Source organism: Camelus ferus, chromosome 33 (assembly GCF_009834535.1).
Source record: "Camelus ferus isolate YT-003-E chromosome 33, BCGSAC_Cfer_1.0, whole genome shotgun sequence".
In the NCBI taxonomy this organism is placed as follows: domain Eukaryota; kingdom Metazoa; phylum Chordata; class Mammalia; order Artiodactyla; family Camelidae; genus Camelus; species Camelus ferus.
The window spans coordinates 20,078,166-20,098,132 of NC_045728.1; the positions used below are offsets into that span (position 1 = coordinate 20,078,166).

At 36.7% G+C, this 19,967-nt stretch overlaps 1 protein-coding gene across 5 annotated transcripts in view; it reads left to right on the top strand.

The window, feature by feature from the left end:
* Nucleotides 1-19,967, top strand: part of LOC102503986 (CWF19 like cell cycle control factor 2) — a 179,232-nt gene that overhangs the window by 137,110 nt on the left and 22,155 nt on the right. For all 5 annotated transcript variants that reach the window (XM_032472555.1, XM_032472553.1, XM_032472554.1 and 2 more), the window contains 4 exons: nucleotides 885-1,001; nucleotides 2,850-2,987; nucleotides 15,096-15,308; nucleotides 17,931-18,047. In XM_032472555.1, the coding sequence (XP_032328446.1) occupies nucleotides 885-1,001; nucleotides 2,850-2,987; nucleotides 15,096-15,308; nucleotides 17,931-18,047 (585 nt within the window). The remainder of the gene's footprint in view (nucleotides 1-884; nucleotides 1,002-2,849; nucleotides 2,988-15,095; nucleotides 15,309-17,930; nucleotides 18,048-19,967) is intronic.

Below are 19,967 nucleotides of genomic sequence, written 5' to 3' on the forward strand. Positions count from 1 at the left end.
ATTAAATGGGACTGAAATTGATTTTTAATAATTAATTCTGATTGGAGAAGTAAATTGAAATGTGAATAACTTGCTTGGTCTTGTTTCAAACTGATTTTTAATGAAGTAGTTATCTAATATTATTTATGTAATTCTTTATTAGAACCTTTTCAATAAAATTCTGTTTTCATCATAGAATAAAGTTTACTCTTATCCTGTACTGTACCAGGTGTATGTTTGACTAAAAGTTCATAGGAACAGTATTGTGCATTAAAAGTATGTGGGATATAACTTCTGAAGAGTCAGAGAAGTGAAAAGCATTCAAGGGCTGTTAATGGAAAGAATAGAAGTTGTGTGGGATATCATTACAATAGTTAACTTAACAAGTTTGTTCTGTCATCTAATTGCTTTCACATTTTAGTAGGATCTTTATAATGGAAGGTACATTCATTAAGCACATCTCCTGCATAAGTGATGGGCATCTCATACAATGCCTGTTTGAACATTGGTGCTTTGTCATCTTTTACTATTGCCTAGAAGAAAGCTATATTTGAATTTTGCTCCTATGATTGCTCTTTTATTATTATTAGTTTAAAAGATTTTTTTTTTATTTTAATGGAGGTACTTGGGTATTGAACCCGGGACCTCGTGCATGCTAAGCATGCGCTCTACCACTTGAGTTATACCCTTCCGCTCTTGTAAAAAATAAAATAAACTTTGGATATTTTTTCCCACTGTTTCCCAGAAAAGATTATGGTGACTTTCTGATAATGAAAGTCTAGGAGACTTAAGATAATCCATAATATCATGTGAAAGCAGAATCGTTTTTATGTTTTTGGGTTAGAAATATAAGCATTCAGTACTCTTTTCAATAATTTCAGAAGTTACCTCTAATCTTTCCGTAGAATGAAGACAAGCAAGAAGTGGTCCTTGTCAGAACAGATCAGTCTGGAAGAGTGTGGCCGGTGACTACACCAGGAAAACATCTGGAATCCAAAGGAGGAAGAAGGAAGAGACAGATTGTATGTTTAACATACGTCTTTTGTTTATTAATTCAGAAATCCTTTCTTTCCCTTCGGGCTTTCTTTGCATCAGCAGCTGACCCTTGAACAACATGTATTTGAGTTGCACAGATGTGCTCACAGGACGGAATTTTGTCAGTGAGTTACATACTGTGGTGCTGCGCAGTCTGTGGTGGTTTGAATTTGTGGTTGTTGAGCAGTAGATGTGGGGGACTGGCTCTGAATTTACACTCAGATTTTCAACTGCATGGGGGTCAGTGCCCCGAATCTCTGCATTGTTCAAAGGTCAACTATATTTCAGAATATTTTCTGAAATGTAGCTTTAGCATAAAACATTAGAAAGTAGTAAGTAATGTTACTACTTTTATTCTTAGTTACATCCCTTTGCCTTTTACAAAATGAAATCTAATTCAACTACAGTTTTCAAATAATTGTGAACATTGAATATTTAAGACAATTTTAATTTTAGCATCTATTTCTTTGATGTTGTTTCTAGCTTTTTTTTTTTGTTTCCACATGCTTACCGTAGCTCTTAGGGGAAACCTTGGTGTCACAGACCTAGCACATCTGTGCTAGGAAATTTGAGACTTGGTGATGGGGTATCCGTATACAGCAATGTCTTAATTATGTAGTTGCTGTGATCCTTTATAAACCTAATTTTCTTTTCCATCTTCCAGCTGCAGTAGTTAGTTTTTAGCACTACCTTGAGGCTCTTAAAATGGCAAAAACAACATACTGAGTTTTCCCAAGTTAGGTTTTTTGTTTTAAATTTGCAAGATCATACAAGCGGTAATTGGGTTCACAGAAGATTTGTTCATTTAGAATTTTTCTGTCAAGTGTTTATTATCTGCCTGTTGAGTGCCTGTGCTGTTAGGGATGGTAATTGATTTGTTCAGCAAATAGAAGTGGGGTAGATACCTCTTCTAATGAAATGGGAGGTCTTAGGGGTTTGGAGGGGAGATGGGGCAGGGGAACAGTAAAGGTCTGGGCTGTATGAGATGACAGAGCTGGCTGGGGAGTCACAGCTGCACTGCCAGATGGCGTTGAGTGCTCTTTTTGAATTGCTTACTACTGAGTAATCTAGGTATAAGAGTAAAGAGGATAGACACATTAATTCAGGAATGAGGTTTGCTTTTTGAGTGTAATGAAAGGATAAGAGGGCCAGAGAGGTGCCTGGAGCCAGGGAGTGACTGAAGTCATGGAATGTGAGATTTAAGCTAGTGAAGACAGGAACAGTGATGTTGGGAAAAAATATTGGGAACATGGTTCCGAAGATCACAAAGAAATGAAGGGCAAGTTTTATCTGGATAAGGGAATGTGAGAACAGTGTTGGGGAGACTTGCTTTGGAAGGAAATAAATATTGTTCACATGTAGATATGGAAGCAACTGATAGGAAAACCCAGGATTGATTTAGATGAGAATCAGAACATCAATTTCGTTTCTGATAGAGCTGTCTGAAGTTGATTTGCTAATACTTCACTTCTGTTTTTGATATGTTTACCCGACCTCTGGATACCTGCTGTATTTCCTCCCCAGTGGCAGGGAATTCTTCCACAAAGAGGGAACGAGCAGAGAAGAGAAGAAGGCATAAAGCAGTTTTGCCCCAAAACTCGGAAATCAGATACTGTCATGCCGGGGAAGAGAAGGGTAAAGGGGGAGAAGAGGTGGGGAGTGTTACTCTAATGGAAATTCTCCACGTGGAAGCAGAAAGAATAGGGACAAACTGGAAAGAAAGATTGTGATACATAGTGGGGTCTTTACATTTAATATCAGATTTATAGGTAATTCATTAAAATACTTCGGAGACTCATGTTTTCACTAAACTGATAATGTTCATTTTGTTGTAGGCTTCAACCCACGAGGAAAAAGAAAGGGTCAGATACTTTCATGATGATGATAATCTAAGCCTAAATGATTTAGTCAAGAACGAAAAGATGGGAACAGCAGAAAATCAAAACAAACTTTTTATGAGAATGGCATCTAAGGTAAGATATATTCCTAGAATACTTCTGAATTTTGAGAAGCTGGTTGTTATTCAGTCTTCAATGATCTACTTTTCAAAGAGAGCTGGGTTTTTTTTTTTTTTTTCTGATTGTGATTTGTTTTATTAAATTAAATCCTTTGTAAAACATACTGGAAACATGCATTTTGAAATTGATTTAATTGGGCAGTATATTTTGGGGATTTAGTTTTTTTAGAAATAAGAACCTTGGTTTATTATTTTTGTAAATGTATTCCATGAAAATGTTAATTATATATTTGGCCTACCATTTAAAGAAAACATTGGGGCCAGACTTTAATGTTGACAACATGCTGCTAGGTAGGTTACCAGTCTGTTTTGTCTCGATGTTCCTCTGGTTCTTCATATTATGCCATCAGGTGTACATTTGGAGTAATATTCTATAGGTTATAGAGAAGGCATCTGGGGTAATCTCTGGTCTATTTATATGAAAGTTTAATAATTTTTGAAGATGTATATCAATATTTCACAGTAGAAGGACAAAGTTTTACTTAAAATAGCATCCTTGCTGCGAAGCCCTTCCATCGCAGTTCCTTTCAAGCACTACCATTAACATTTTTTATGAAAAAGACATATTTAAACTTAGCTCTATAACAGGGTTTGACCCCACTGGAAAAATTCAGCTCACTGCCTATATTTACAAATAAAATTGTATTGGACAACTATGTACTTCCATTTACATGTCGTCCAAGGCTGTCTCCACTTTATAACTGACGAGCTGACAGACTTTATAGCCTACAAAGCTGAAAATATTTGCTGTCTGGCGCTTTACAGAAAAATTGCACGTCTTTGATTATGACACCATTGGTTACTTTTTGTTGGTGGGAATTTGAACCCAGGTATCCGAAGGACAGAAGGGAGCCTTTTTACTGAATACCGTTTAGACTTTTAGTTGTATTACACAAAACAGACTAAGCCAAAAACTATAACTGGAGACAAAAAGGGGTCATTATGTAATGATAAAAGAGTCAATTCATCAAAAGGAAATAGTGATTGTAAACATATATGCACCTAATATCCTAGCACCTAAGTATATTGGGCAAATACTAACAGGTCTGGAGAGAGCGATAGACAATAACATGGTAAAACTAGAGGACTTCCATCCTCCACTTCATCTGTGGACACATCATCCAGATAGAAAGGCAATAAGGAAACAATGGTCTGCAACTACACTTCAGTCCACGTGGACCTAGTAGATACATACAGGACATTTCATCCAACAGAAACATAGAGTATGTATTTTTCTCAAGTGCACATGGAACCTTCTCCAGGATAGATCATATGTTAGGTCACAAGATAAGCCTTAATTAAGCAACATGCTCCTGAACACCCAGTAGACCACAGATGGTCCCACCCTGATTTCTTTTTTCTTTCTTTTTCTCTTGCCTGATTTCATGAAGATTTTCCTTGTAGTTCCAGTTGTACAAGTCTCCTGCCAGGGCTCTGTAGGTATTCTGTGGGAATCTTTCCACATGTAGATACATTTTTGATGTTCATAGGAGAGGGTGAGCTCCATGTCCTTCCATCCCGCCATCTTGAAGCCCCTCTTACAACAGAGATTTTTGACATACAAAATAACATTCCAGTTTTATACAGTGACATATTTTGGATTAAATAGTCAAATGAAGTTATCCTTATTAAAATACATTTATAAAATGTCTGCTAGTATAGACAGGAGGCACTCAATAAATGTTTTTTCCTCTACATTTTTACACTATTCATAAATAAATAGTTAACTGTTTTAAAAATATGCTTTAGATATTACCTAATATTTTTTGGCAGAAATCAGACAGAATTGATAGCAGTAAGTAAACCTACAAACTGGACAAACTTTTGAGTGTACAACTGATGCATATAAAATCCAGATTTTTGAAAAAAGTATTGATTGACCAATTTATGTACTGTCAAATTTGCTGTAGTTAAACTTTTGACAAGGGTGTTGTTTTTATTCAAAGAAATTATTTTCTTTTTATTATTTAGTGGACTGTTAATTTGGTTGTAACAGCTAAAGAAATGCAGTAAGTGCCATTCCATTTCCCTTTTTGCAGTCAATTGTTTTAACTTTTTCATGTCTTTTTTGGTTTTTTTTTTTTTTGGCTGAAGATTAATTTGTGTGTGATAGCAGAAGGTAGAATCTTGACTTGAATCATATTAGATCATTTCTCATAGAAAAAGAAAAACTTTTAAGAAAATACATGAAGTCATGCCAGTCCCTACCTATATGCCAGTAGAGCTAATGGCCTTGCGGGTTACTATAGAAATGCTGATTTGACATTGTAATTTTTGTACATCATGGCTAATAATTAACCATAGCATTGTAGCAACTTGTTTTGTATCTGTAACAATTAAAGTCATCTCTGCTAAAAATTTGAAGTACTAGAAGCTCATCGAAACAGTGTTGGGAGTGTTGACGTTTCTTTTAGTAGTGTTCTTAATCCCTTCACTCCTTTTTTTTTTTCCCCCACACTATTTTGTACTTTATTTTTCAAGTACCGTCTTTCTACCTTTCATCTCTTTTTCTTGTCTTTTTGAATTAGCTATGAGTTTCAGTATGACACTGAACAGGAGTTGTAAGAAAGGGTATTTTTGCCTGGTTCTCGATTTTAGGAGGCAAGTATCTAGTTCTCATTATTAAGTATTATGTTATCTGTAAGTTTTTTGTAGATGTTTATTATCAAGTTGGAAAAGTTTCTCTTTATTAATTGTTGGCTGAAGATATATCCCAGAAATGCAAGATTGGTTAGCTTCCAAAATCAATTAATGTTATACATCATCTCAATAGACTGTAAAACAAGGTCCACACGATCATTGCAGTAGGTACAGTAAAAGCATTTATAAAATCCAACACCATTCATGATAAACATTCTTGCCCTTCACTCTTGAAAGTTTATGAACTAACATAGCCGTTACTGCATTTTTAGAGATAGTAGTATCATTGGTGTAGAGTTCAGATGTGTTAAGTATTTTCATGAAGAGACCATGAAAGCTCATTACTCTGTGCTGCTTCTTTTATTAGGTGAAAGGAATTAGTCTAGGATAGAGGTTGGTAAACTTTTTCTGTAAAGGAAAGATAGTAAATATTTTCAATTTTCTGTTGTGAAGGAACTCTACTACTGTGCTACAAAAGCAGTTGTAGGCAATATGTAAATTAATGGGTATGGCTATAGTCCCACAGAACTTCATTTACAAACATGGCCTGATTTGGGCTGTGGTCTGTGGTTTGTCAATCCCTGGTGTGGGATATCTATATGATACATATTTTCATGGCAGTTATCTTTGAGTTTAGGTTCTTTCCTTACTAAGGACAGTGGATCTTAAAAGGCTCTGGGGTAAGTAAACAGGAATAGTTGATATAGATCAAGATCCTTTTGTTTCTTCAATTAACACATTGTTAAATGATCACCTTCAGTGTGTGCGGTGTGCTGTGGGCACATAAGGAAGGCATGATCCTTGCCTTTAAGCAGTTTGTAGCCTAGTGAGAAAAAAGCATTCAATAAATAATTTGAAAAATAAACATAGTAATTAAGGATATGCAAATTATTGTGAAAGACAAGTGGAAAGTCTTTTGAGAGCAACACCAGTTGTCCCAACCTGAACTGGGGAGACAGGAAGCGTTTTAGGTGGGCTAGCCACTCTGATGGTACTTCTAGTCAGTACTCGGTTCTGCCCTGTTGATTATTTATTATTGTTGTATTGTTTATTAATGTCTGTCCTTTTTTAAAAATTCTGAAATTCAGAGTATTTTCTTTCTAGTTGTATTTTAGCATTAAATCTTTGATAGCATCTCTTTTTTTAACTGAGTTAAGAAAGGTATGCCAAATATAAACTTGATTATATTTTTGTATTTGGATTTGTAGAGGAATTATGGTTTTTGGCTTTGTAATACTTTCTGTACTTAAACTTTTTTTTCTGAATGTTTACTACATAATTAATGAAAAAAGGGAACAATAAGAATATCCTGACAAAGATTTGTACATCTATTATCGTGCTGCGTATATGTGTCTTAGAATATAGACCGCAGTGTGTTCTGATTTCTTAGAAGATAATAAGTGTATAGTTCTTTTTGGAAGTTTCTTCCTTTGAAATCATAGAACTAAAGAATATTCCATTACAGGAAGGGAATTTACTAATCTTGCTTAACCTTCCACATTTTACTGATGAGGAAACTAAAACTCTAAGAGGATTAAATGGCTTATGCAAGGCTTAATATCTTTTCTAAATTTCCGTAGCTAATCAGTCGCAAAAGCTGCACTAGAAGCCTCAACTTTTAACTTAGTCCAGCTTTTTTCATTAAACAGCATTGCCTTGTGGATTCTCAGGTTAGTGGATAGTTGTTGACTGTTGCCTAAATTTGTACAATTTTCATGTGTTATTTATTGGTATTTGAGAGTAAGTACTTTGCTTTTTCTTAAAATACGTTCTGTTAACTCCAACATTCTTTAAATACAAACTCTTCCAATTAAAATTTAAGACGTCAGTGTTTCCTTGGCAATGTAAACTTAGGCACATCTTCATGAGATCTATGTAAATCTTTCCTCAATTTTGTTAGCACCATAGACAGTAATTTTATTTTTTTGTACTGATAGTGCATGAAAAAAATGAACTGGAGGGGAGAAAATGGAAGGTACAAGAGAAGAATAGGAAGCGAAAGACTCAAAGTAATTAGGGCCTTACCTTAAATTGTTAAAAAAAAAAAAAGATTTTATTGTCTAATAAAAGATGCTTGTCCTTCTATTGATAGTTTTATTTTTTCTGAGTTTGTGACTGTTAAGACTTGCTATATTTTCTGATGGAAGTAGTCTTTAAAATCCATATATTTCCATAATACACACTAGAGCCTAAATCCTTCATTTTTTTAATTTTTAGTAAACTGTAATATTAATACATCTTGAGAGATTAAGTGACATACCTTTCTTAACGGCGTGATTAGAAGAAGGTAAGGAATGTTGAAATTGTCACCTCTTTGGTTTGTTTCAGTTCTCATGGTAGCCATTTCCATTTCACAGGCTTTGATGTGGGGAGAGTTTGCTCTGGATTGAAAGGCTAATTCAAGAGTGTGAAATCATGTATATTTTCCTGTGACATCCTCTATGGAAAATTTGATATTTGAGTGTCTTAAAAAGATAGAAGTGATATTTTGCTTTTCCATGGAACTGAATGAAATGAATTTTGCTTTAGTTTTTTCATTTTCTAAAAGATGTAGGCTTGAATCCAGTCCAAAATGCTTAAGAAAACAGTTTTTGTTTTTCTCAACATCACTTAGGGGTGGGAACACCTGAAAAGTAATTTACTTACCATTCTTTAGTTTAGATCTCATTTCTTTCTTTTTTTGTTATAAAATATACATGAGATAAAATTTAAGACTGTAATCATTTAAAAAATGTGTGATTCAGTGACATTAAGTGCATTCACAGTGTTGTGCAGCCATCACCACTGTTCATTTCCAAAAGTGTTTCATTATCCCAAACGGAAACTCTGTAACCATGCAACAGTAACTCCCTGTCCCACTGCTGTATCTCCCTTAGCCCCTGGTAAGCTGTATTCTGTTACTGTCTCCATGAATTTGCCTATTCTAGGTACTTTATATAAGTGGGATCATACAGTATTTGTCTTTTTGTGTCTGAGTTATTTCACTTAGTGTACTGTTTTCAGGGTTCATCCATGCTGTGGCATGTGTCAGAATCTCGTTTGTTAAGGCCAGGTAACAAACACCCCACTGTGTATCACTTTATAGAAATTCATTCATCTCCTGATGGCAGTTTGGATTGTTTTCACCTGTTGACTCTTGTGAATAGTGCTGCCGTGAACAGTGGTGTACAAGTATCTTCTTAAGTCCACGCTTACAATTTTCCTGAGTATTTGTCTAGATGTAGAATTACTGGATCGTATGGTAATTCTTTGTTTGACTCTCTGCAGAACCACCAAACTGTCCTCCACAGTGACTGCACCATTTTACATTACCGCGAGCAATGCACGAGGTTTCCAATTTCTTCATATTCTTACCAGTACTTATTTTCTGGTTTGTTTTGTTTTGTTCTTTTCTTTTTGACGGCAGCTGTCCTAATGGACGTGCATTGGTGTCTCAATGTGGTCAGATCCTGATTCTTGACCATGGTGAGATTTTTTTGACAAGTATAGGCAGTTCTCTCAGATTTTGACCTGTTAAGCTTAAAATGGCTGGTAATTGAGTATACTGGTTCAATAGTTTAACTATTCATTTTTATTTTTTAAAGAAAAAGTCCAGAATTGTATGAAATTTATATTTTATCAGCTAATTCATCTTTCTCCAACAAATTTGAGGGCTTGATGTTTGAAGGGTTGTTTTACAGTTTTGATCAAAATTTTCATTAAATAATTGTCATAAAACTTGAAATACTTTTGTGAAAATTAGAATGCAGTCTGTTTTTCCTTGTTGATAATCCCTATATAATAATACAATACTAATTAAATACATTTGTTGCAAACCATTGTTTTTTCAAAATTATGCTTTTGGTTTTCATAGAGTTTTTCTGAGTATCTGATTTTTTATAAGATGGCAGTTTATTATAGTTCAGGTTCTTGTTTTAATTTAAACATCAAAATGGAAAACAAATTAGCTTTCATGGTTAGAAGACATTTAACATTTTTGTATGCTGAGTATTTAGGCTATTAATTCACTAACATTGGAAATTCCAGCCTTGAATTTCAAAACTATTTGCTTGATTACTCAGAATCTAAGTAATAATTGAATTTAACTCCCCAGTTTATGTGGGTGGTGGTTATCATTAATGAATACAAAGTAACTGTACTCCCTGCAATCATGTAATCATAATTCCTTTGGAACAGGGTTCCTCAGCCTTGACATAACTGCCGGTTTAGGCTGGCTAGCTCTTTGTTTTAGGAGGATTGTTTGTTTATTGTAGTGTTTAGCGGCATTCCTGGCCTCTACCCAGTAGATGCCGGTAGCATCTATGCCTGCCACGCTGTGACAACCAAAAATGTCTCAGACATTGCCAAGTGTCCCCTCGTAAGAGAAGTTGCCCCTGGTTGAGAACTCTGCTCTGGGAGGATCCAGAAGAGAATAGTAACTACTGGTTTTTGAGGACTTGTCAGGCTCTGTACATACACTGATGCTTATAATTACCTGGCAGCACTGATATTATTAACCTCATTTAATAAACAAAAAGTGCTGCTCAGAGATACTCAGTAGCTTGCCTGTGGTTCCTGAACCCAGTTCATTTTCAGTTTTGCCTTTATCAGTACAAGGACTACTATCTACCTTGGTCAGAAAGCTAGTCGTCCTAAGCGCGACCTTTCTCTCCCTCATTTTGCACATCAGATCTGTCAGCCTGTCGTGTCCTCCCACTACTGACCAGTCTGCTTTGCTTCATTCCCATTGCCGACATCGTTCTAGCCCGGACCATGAGGATGCGTCCTAACTGCTCTGCTGGCATTCCTTCTTAGCTTCTTCCAGTTCTTAGCTACTTTATGAAGGCCGAGTTATTTTGTTTTTCCCCCAAATGTGTATCTGATCCTTTGGCCACTATGTGACAACATTTCAAATGGCATTTGGTCGCTGGTAGGTTAAATACCAGATTCTTTAACATGGCCTAACGCGGCTTTGAAGGCCTAGTCCCTCCCTCTCCAGCCTCATCTCAGATCTCACTCTCTTGCTTTGCTTCCTCCGTTCCAGCTATGACGGCTTCCGTTCCGTTCACCCCCTCAGATGTGCTGTGCTTTCTGCCACCGTGCACTCTTTTGCACATCCTACTTCTGCTGTGTTTTGCCAGCTTGGCCCCTTGCCATCAGGTTGCCTGTTCCTATTCATATATACCTCGCTTGTATCATTACTCTTTCAGGGAAACGCTTTTCACCTCCCTGACTCCATCCCTTCTGTTAGGATCTGACATGGTCATCACAGTCCTCACTTGACTTTTTTAGTGAGCAATCCTTTAGATAATGCCAGTTGTTCCCCTTGCTCTGTAAGTTCCATATTAGTGGGATCGTGTTTTCTTTTGCTCACCATTGCATCTTTTTTTTTTAATTCTCAGTTTTTAATTTCTAGTTAAGATACTGAGCCAGTGTCCCTGTTCTGTCAGTTTTTGGCAAGCAGCTCCCAAATCGACCTCTTGAGACATCACCATTGTATCTTAACTGTTTATTGTATACGCCTTAGCACATAATAGCATTCAGCAAAGTTTATATCTAGAATCACATACTTGAGACTTGAGTATAAAAATTCCCTTTTCACTATTACACTAAGCTGCATAGAAAATAAACAGATGTTTTCTGTTGTTCTCATTAATACCTTTTGTTTTGATTGTGCAACAATGTTATTTTAAAAGCAAGCACAGTCTTTCATCTCTTGTCATTATTCTTTTTATTGTAAACCTTCTCTATTTTGTTCTAGTAGAGACCACTTTTAAAAAATTTTGTAGTAGTCACCACATTGAGCTACAGAGAAATTGTCATTCAGGCTTTATCCGATAGAAGAGGTGTGCTCATAAGGACTGTCAGACGATGAGTCAGGTTGCCTGGAATGTGTGGTTAATTTGTAATGTACAAAATCAAGGCTTGACTATATATGCTTTTAAATTTCAGAAATAGTGACGATATTTTTGGAAGTTCAAATGCTTAACAAACACCATGATTAGAATATAGTTCCTGTTACATGTTTCCTGAGTAAAACTATACCAAAATATTAATAGCACCTTTTTAAAAAAAGAAACATTTTTCTGTAATCGGTGCGTTAATTTGAATATCAAATACATTGAGTTACACATAAGCCAGTACCATACTGGGAAATACTCTTGAGTTGTGTCTGTAATTCCTATCATTGTCCCTCTCCTATCAAAGACTTCAGGAGGGGTCAGGATATTTATGCCTCCTGGCATAATATATATGCAAGTTAAGATGGAAACACTGGAAAAGTAAACTTAAAATAGTCCAGTACAGATTTTCTTTAAAAAAAAAAAAAGGTGTTATACAAACTAAAATGAAAAAAAGCACTTTCCCCGTGCTTCTCGATAGTTTAATGTTAACTTATCTATATAGCAAAGCAAGGGTGACAGAGATTGCTTATAATGTTCCCAGGACTTTTGACATGGAAATAAATCTAAGGAAAAGAAAACATTGCCAGTTGTCTGTTAAAGCTAACATTAAAATTTATTTTTATTTGCTTAGATAGTAAAAGAATGTGGAATTAAAAACTGTCCTGGGTTTTGGTTACTGATCCGTCAAATCTCTGAAGCTTCTTACAGCATCAGAAACATTCACTTTCACTTTCAGTGCTTAAGATGAGTTTTTCTTAATTCTCTCCTTCAACATCAGTGATTCCTTCTTTTTTCCGAGGGAATGTTCTATATATATCTATGGAGTTCACCAAGTCTAGTGTGTTGTTTAAAGCCAGTGTTTCCTCATTTATTTTCTGTCTGGATGATCTGTCCATTGATGTAAGTGGGGATTAAAATCACCATTTCTACCACTTGTACCAGATCAGTTTCTACCTTTATGCCTGCTAATATTTGGGTGTGTTTATTCTAGATGAAATTTAAGGTTTCTTCTAATTCTTATTCTGCTTCATAGACTGTATTCAGAATATTCCTTCTCTGTGTTTTAATGATGGTTTTTTTAAGTGAGAGAGGCTCACTGTATGCCAGACACTCAGTTTTACAATCAGATCAACCTGTGTGTGATTCCTGGCTCTGTCTCTTAATAATTTGATATGATTTTGATTAAGATAATAACCTCAGTTTTTTAATCTGTCAAGTGAGAATGCCAATTCCTGCATTGTAGAAATACTTGGCTAAGAGGATTCTTAAAGTTTCTGTTAATACCTAGCATATGGTTAGTCACTATTTTCGTGAAAGTTTTAGTGGCCCGTTCTGATATTTTTCAAAATGTAATATATTATGGTTGAGATAAAGGTCTGAAGTTAGAATAAGTCAGGGCAGTGCACTTAAATAGACAAACTTGAAAGAATAGAGAAGTATACAAGGATTAATGAAAAAGTAGAGGCTGAAAATAAATTCCTAGTATGGACGAGGAAGCTAATGTCCTCTAGGAAATATCATACTAATAATATTCTTTCTACCTGATTCTGTCAATAATGACATTTTAGAAATTTTCTTCTGCTTGCATTTAGTTTTATTTTCTCCTCTTTTTCTAGTTTCTTAAGGTGAACGTCGACGTCACTGGTTTGAGGCCTGTCTTGTTTTCTGACACAGGTGCTGAGAGCTGCAGTTGCCCCTCTGTTGCAGGATACCACAAACTCTCACACGTTGTGTTTTTGTTTTATTATAGTTCAAACTACTTTCTATTTTTAAAATTTTTTTGGTGATCCATCAGTTATTTGGAAGTATGTTTTTAAATATTCAAATAATTGGCAATTTCCCAAATATCCTTCTCTTGGGATTTTTAGATTAGTTCCACTGTTTTCAGAGCACATAATTCATGTTACTGGAATCCTTTTAAACTTATTAAATCTTCCTGTGATGGCTGAGAATGCCACCTGTCTGGGTGAACGTGCTCTGTGCACCTGAGGGGAGTGTTCATCTGCTGGTATCGGATAAGCTTCCTGTCCGTGTCAGTTACATCAGATTAGTTGATGGTTTTTTCAAGTCTTCTGTGCGCCTGTTTATTTTCTACTTGTTTTTATCAATTATAGAGAGTAACCTTTAAACTTCTGACCACAGTTGTGGGTTTGTCTGTTTATCTTACAGTTCTGTCAAGTTTCTGCTTCATATATTTTGAAACTCTGCTGCTAGACGCATACACTTGAGGGTTGTTTTGTCCTCTTGATGGTATGAGTCTTCTATCGTTACGGAATGACCTTCTGTATCCTTCACAATGTTCTTTGCTTTGAAATCTACTTTATCTGACACGAATGTGGTCACTCTGGCTTTCTCTATATCTTTTTAAATGTCCGATAAGATCCAGGCATCTTTCTATTGCTTTTGCTTGATGATAAAGAAAGAATAGTGCTCTTTTTGGTATTTAGCAGACTAAGTAGAACTTAGAACTTAGTCTAATGGAAGAAAAAGAGAAGTGCATGACTGTCATGGAACAGTGTGGCCCTCAGTACAGCACTAAAGGAGCTTGGACGACCTAGGAAAGTTCTTTCATGGAGGCGACAGCTAAATCTAAGCCTCAGGTTAAAAGACTGAGTAGGAGTAGGAATGGCAGAATTGATCAGAGAGCAGTGCGTACAAGGCCTGAGGGTGATAGTGCTTTTGGGGACTGAAATAGGGTGGCAAGGGTGTAGAGTTTGACTAGGGACGTGATCAGACATGGCTGAAGTGACTCAAATTTCTGAGTCCATGTTGTGTGGCAGGCATGTGCTATGAGGATTAAGCAACATAACCCTATTAGATGGACAATACTGTTAGAACCATTGTAACATGAGGCAATAAAACAGAGAGAAATCACAGAGAGATTAAATAACGTACCCAAGGGTGTGCAGAGAGGAGATAGAATTTTACCATGGTTGTTCTGTCTGTACATCCCAAGCCTTTAACCCTTACCTCTCTGTGCCTGTGACTCGGTGGGCCAGACAGCAGTCTGAACTTGATCCCATTCACAGTGTAGAGCTCTTTGAGAATTTTTAAGCAGGGACATAAATAAAATAAATAAATAAAATTTCTGTCTTAAAAACATCACTCTGGCTACAGTTTTATGCTGGGGGCGGTGTGGAGATGGTGCCTTGAGTTACAGCTGAAAAATGTTTCATGTGCTGTGTGGAGTGTATGCTAATTTTAAAGTGAAAGTTGTTTTTTTTTTAACCTCTCTGTGGTTCGATTTCCTTGTTTATTAAGTAGAAATGATAATGGTTCCCTCCCAACAGGCATATAAAACAATAAAATCGCATAGAATTGTACATAGTAAATACTCAGTAAACTTTAGCTGTCATGATGAGGATGGGTTGACCCTTGTAGATCAAATTCACATTTTAATCATGTTTTCTTTTTCTTTCTTTCTTTTTAAAATGTAAGAGTTTTATCACAGAACTTACAAGTATGGCTTCAGTGTGCCACAGCACAGTAAACTCTGAATTAACCGCTACCTTCTCCTCATTGCTGTTATTTTGGTTTTTCAGTTTATGGGAAAAACAGATGGTGACTATTACACTCTGGATGATATGTTTGTCTCCAAAGCAGCTGAGAGAGAGTGTTTTGGTGAAGGGGAAGAGAGTCAGAAGAAGAAAGCTATTGCAGAGCACCGGAGTCTTGCTGCACAAATGGAAAAATGTCTGTATTGTTTTGACAGCTCTCGGTTTCCCAAGCACCTTATTGTTGCAATAGGTGTCAAGGTAAGAAGTATAACGTTTATTGCTCTGTGGAAACGGTTTCGTGGTTTATGTAAATTTGCCTCTTTCTTCATACTCTTGTAAGATTCTAAGAAATCTGTCTTCTCTTATTGTATGTTTCAAATAATTTTCTTTTCTAAGTTCCTGTGATTTCTTAGAATCTTCTTTAGAGCAAGTGTAAATATCTCAATGACGTGAAGCTCACGTTCTGTGTAATTCTTCTCTATAGAGAGCCAGCACTGAGTGGTGCTTTAGGCCCTGGACTTCGGAACCAGACCAACTGGATTCAGATTCTTGCTCTGCCGTTTGCCACCTGTGTGATCTTATTTTCTTGATTAGTACTTGATTCTCAGTATTAAAATCACTTCAGAGATCCTCAGTCTAAAGTAGCTTCTTCCTTTACTTTCTCAGAGAACTTTCTGGTTTCTTCGTAGAATATCTTATAATTTGAAGAAGTTTATGTGTTCGTTGGTGTCCATGGGGGATTGGATCCAGCAGTCCCTGTGTGCCAAAATCCAAAGATGCTCAAGTCCCACAGTCAGCCCCCCTGATCTGTGGTTCCCTGTCTGTGGGTTCAACCAGTTACAGATCGTACAGTACTGTCGTATTTATTGAAAAAAATCCATGTATAGTTGGACCCAGGCACTTCCAGTCTGTGTTGCTCAAGGGTCAACTGTATTTTGTTTTACTTGTTGAGTGTCTCCCCCAGTAGTCTGTAAGTGCTGGGAGGGCATAGATAACTTTTACTCATTATTGTATACCAGGCACATATGTTTATAGTCACTTCTTTCAATAAATATTAACACTCACTTATTTAATAGTCACTAGTAATAGTCATTTATTTCAGTAAATATTTGGTGACCAGAGCCACATTCCTAGGGGTGCACGCACCCTTTTGTTTGGCAGGTCAGCTGCTGCTGGGGAGCTTGTGGGCAGGGCTGAGCCCCAGCGTGGTTGGCTGCGATGCCTCATGCCGTGGCTGCAGGCCTGCTGGAGGGCAGGGTAGGCGTTCCTTGCGGTTGCCTGTGTCACCCTGTGGGCTGTGGGGCTGCTGCCTTCTTGCTGGTGCGTGGGGTAGGCTTCCTGAGTGGTTGACTGTGTGCCCAGCAGGGCTCCTGGGCTGTGCCAGCTCACTAGAGAGTGGGCCTGGTCCCCGGCACTTATAGGCTAGAGGGGGGATTCCAAAATGGTGCTTGCCAGTCTGGTGTTATCATGGTAGAATGAGCTGCCAAAAATGGCTGCTTCCACCTTTTCCATCCCCAAGAGGAGCCCCAGTTGCCTCCTGCCCCTTGGGGAGGCTCCCCAAGTTCAGCAGGTGGGTCTGAACCAGGCTCCTTTAAACTGCTGCCTCTAGGCCAGGACTCAGAGCATGTCCGATTTTGCGCACGACCTTTAAGAATGGAGCGCTGTTCCCTGTTACCCTTGGGGTCTGCTGTGTGAAAGCCTCGCGGGCCTTCAGAGCCAGGCTTTCGGGGGGACGTGGCTGCATGTTGCAGGCCCGCTGCCTGGGTACCCAGTGGGGGGCTTGGGTTCCTTGATCCAGTTCCTCTGCAGTTGTACTATTCCTCTCATCTGCGGGCCGCTGGCCTGGGGTGGGGGGTTCTGACTGTACTGCGTCCCCACCCCCGTCTCCCGTCTCACTGTGGTTCCTTCTTCGTGTCGTTTAGTGTGGAATGCCTTTTCTCCTGGGCTTCAGGTTGCCCTTGTAGGCAGCTGCTCTGTAGTTAGTTGTAATTCCGTTGTGCCTGTTGGGGAGGTGGATTCAGGGTCTTCCCACTCCACCACCTTGGCCACCTCTCCAATGCTTATTCCCAGTATTGTTTTTAATTGTGAATATGACTGTGATTTAACTGTAAGTTTAAGTAGATAGCCGTATCCACGTGCACGCCTGGTTTATCCTCTTACAGTGAGGTTTTATAATTTTGTATTATTTAAGTAAATAACTAAATCCATCAATTAATTAATTAATCCTTCCATATAAAATTTTTCTAGCTAAAACCTAACAAAATAATAGAAAATAAGATCAAGACTCTGCAACATGTTATTTATGGTCCTTATGAACACCTTGTGCTCTCTATAGACTTACTAATTGACCTTTTTTCTTTTAAAGACAGTTTGTGTAGAATGGAAAAACAGTGCCGGCTCGTAGGTGTTACATGTATGTACAAAAATAGAACTTAACCAGTACTGTAAAGCAATGTAGAAGTTAATTTCTCTTTTCTCAGCCAGTGAGAGGAGGAATGCCTGCTTCATAGGCATCAGTTAAACTTCACTACCCTTACCAGGTCGTGTATTTTTTTTATTCTTGCAAAATTTGTGTCGTTTCAAGGGCTTTCTCAGATGAGGGATGAAGTACCATTCCTGCTACCCTTTGGTAAGCTTAACCTTTGAGGTATAACAGTTGAAACTGAGACTTGTGCTTTTAAATTTCTGCTTTATTGAAAGCTATCTGTATGGCTTTTAAAATTTTAAATAGTGAATAACTTCAAAATATTCAAGCAAAATATATTGCTTATAAATAAGTATACTTTATTAACTGTTAGCCATGGCACCCTACCGGGAGCTCGTCTTTCCCAGCCGAGAGTAAGTAGCAGTAACATCCCACTCTTGCTCCTTTCCCTCTAGGTTTATTTGTGTTTACCCAACATTCGGTCGCTCACGGACGGGCAGTGCTTGATAGTGCCTTTGCAGCACCACAGAGCGGCCACCTCGCTGGACGAGGACATCTGGGAGGAAATGCAGGTCGGCAGAAGGCTCTTGATTCGTTGCAACTGATAAGAGCAGTCTTCACATCTATTGTGATAAATTCTAACAAGTTTATACCTTTGTTAGGTAGACTCATGACTTTCTGAATGTGAACACATACACATTTCCATAATTGTCATGATGTTTTTACCACTCACTACCTTTTTACTTTATTGAAAGCTTTAAAAAAATTTTTATTGAGGTGTAATTGTCATATAACATAATAGTCTCAGGTGCACAACTGGAAGCTTTTGTCTACTATTTAAATAAACTGTGACCAAGTAGTAATTATTTTTACTTTTAAAAAAAATCAGTGTAAGATTTTCAGTCTTTGCTTTTGTGGAAATTGAAATAATCATTGTTACCACAGTAAGCTAAAAAATTACAGCCAAAAGGAAAGATATTTTCAGGTAATAAAAAAATAATTTTTGGAAGTTATAAATTTATATTTAGCAGTTGTCATATTTTCCTGTAGTTGGCGTTGACCTTTTCTGCTGATGTGATTTGGTTGTAACTTTGTTACCAGCTTTAATTTCCATTCTTTTCCCCTATAACTTGGGCCAGTTTTTGGATGCAGGGATTTTTTTGTTTGTTTTTTGTGGTTGATTTTTCAAGAAATGAAAAGCACAACATGGGCAAAATTGCAGCTGAGTTATCTCGAGATCTTATAATGACCAAAAAAGAAAGAAGGAAAACTCTTGTTTTCCTAATGCCTGACAACTGAATAGGGTTATAGGAACCCCTGGTTAGAAAACATGAACATTTTAAGCCTTCGAAAGAGACTAATTCTAGTCTTTGCTTATAAGGATACAAGAGAGGAGATATTTTTACTTTATTTTGTGAAATTCAGTCTCTTACTCCCTGAAATCTTTAAGTTTATGCTGTGGAAGTTAAAGAGCAGACTGTTTTAATGCATCTATGGCCAAGCAAGTATGGACAAGTATATTTGATGTGAGAAAAATTTTTTTCCAGTAGTGGATGCCAGTGTAGTAAATAATTTAAAGTGGAAACTATTGCATATTTGGTTTTCAGAATTATTTTGGAACTTTTCTGGAATGGTTTTTAAAAGTGTATACGTGCAAAACTAATTTAACTTAGAGCAAAAATACAGTGTCAAAAAGATTTTCAGTAATACAGGAGTCCAGTCTGTATGTTTTATGTTTCTGTAAGAAATTAAAAAGTTAATTAATAAGTTAAATTAAAAGTAAATTAAGAAGTTAAAAAAACACTGAGGTGGCTTAAGAAGAAATTTATTCAATTCAACAGATACTAAGTGCATGAGTGTAAGATAGTCCAGGTATTGTGAGAAGTGCAGAGATAAAATCACTCATTAATTCTGCCCAACAGTGTGGAGTATACTAGTACAGGTTACATTATAGTTTAGCGGATTTTGTAACCCACACGCATTATAGAAAACTGAGCGAGGGAGGAAAAGACAGATTATTTTATGCAAATAATGACATTACAGCTTTTTTTTGTGTGTGATAAAGGAAAAAGTTGTTAGAAGATGTAAAGTACTCTAAGATAGTGAATGAAGAAAATATCTAAATTCTAGCTTATTTAAAGAAATGTAGTCTTACTGATTTCTGTGTTTACTTTCATATATGTACAGAAACTCTAATTATGCCCTGGTGAATACGCTTATGGTCATTCACTACTTTTAGAGAATATATTTTAAAAATGGTTTGACTTAGCAAAAAATAATGTTTGCAAATGCAAGGGCCGCTTCCTTCAAGTGATTTTTGTCACCATCCTCTAGTAACATTTAAATTTAATTTTAGACCTTGTATTAGAATATGCAAAGAAAAATGTCAGCGGAGCATGTGAGAATAATCAGAGATTTCTAATGAATAAGATCTAAATTTTTAGTTTTATTAAATACATAGTGAAACTTTGTCCGCTTTGAGTGTATTCTCA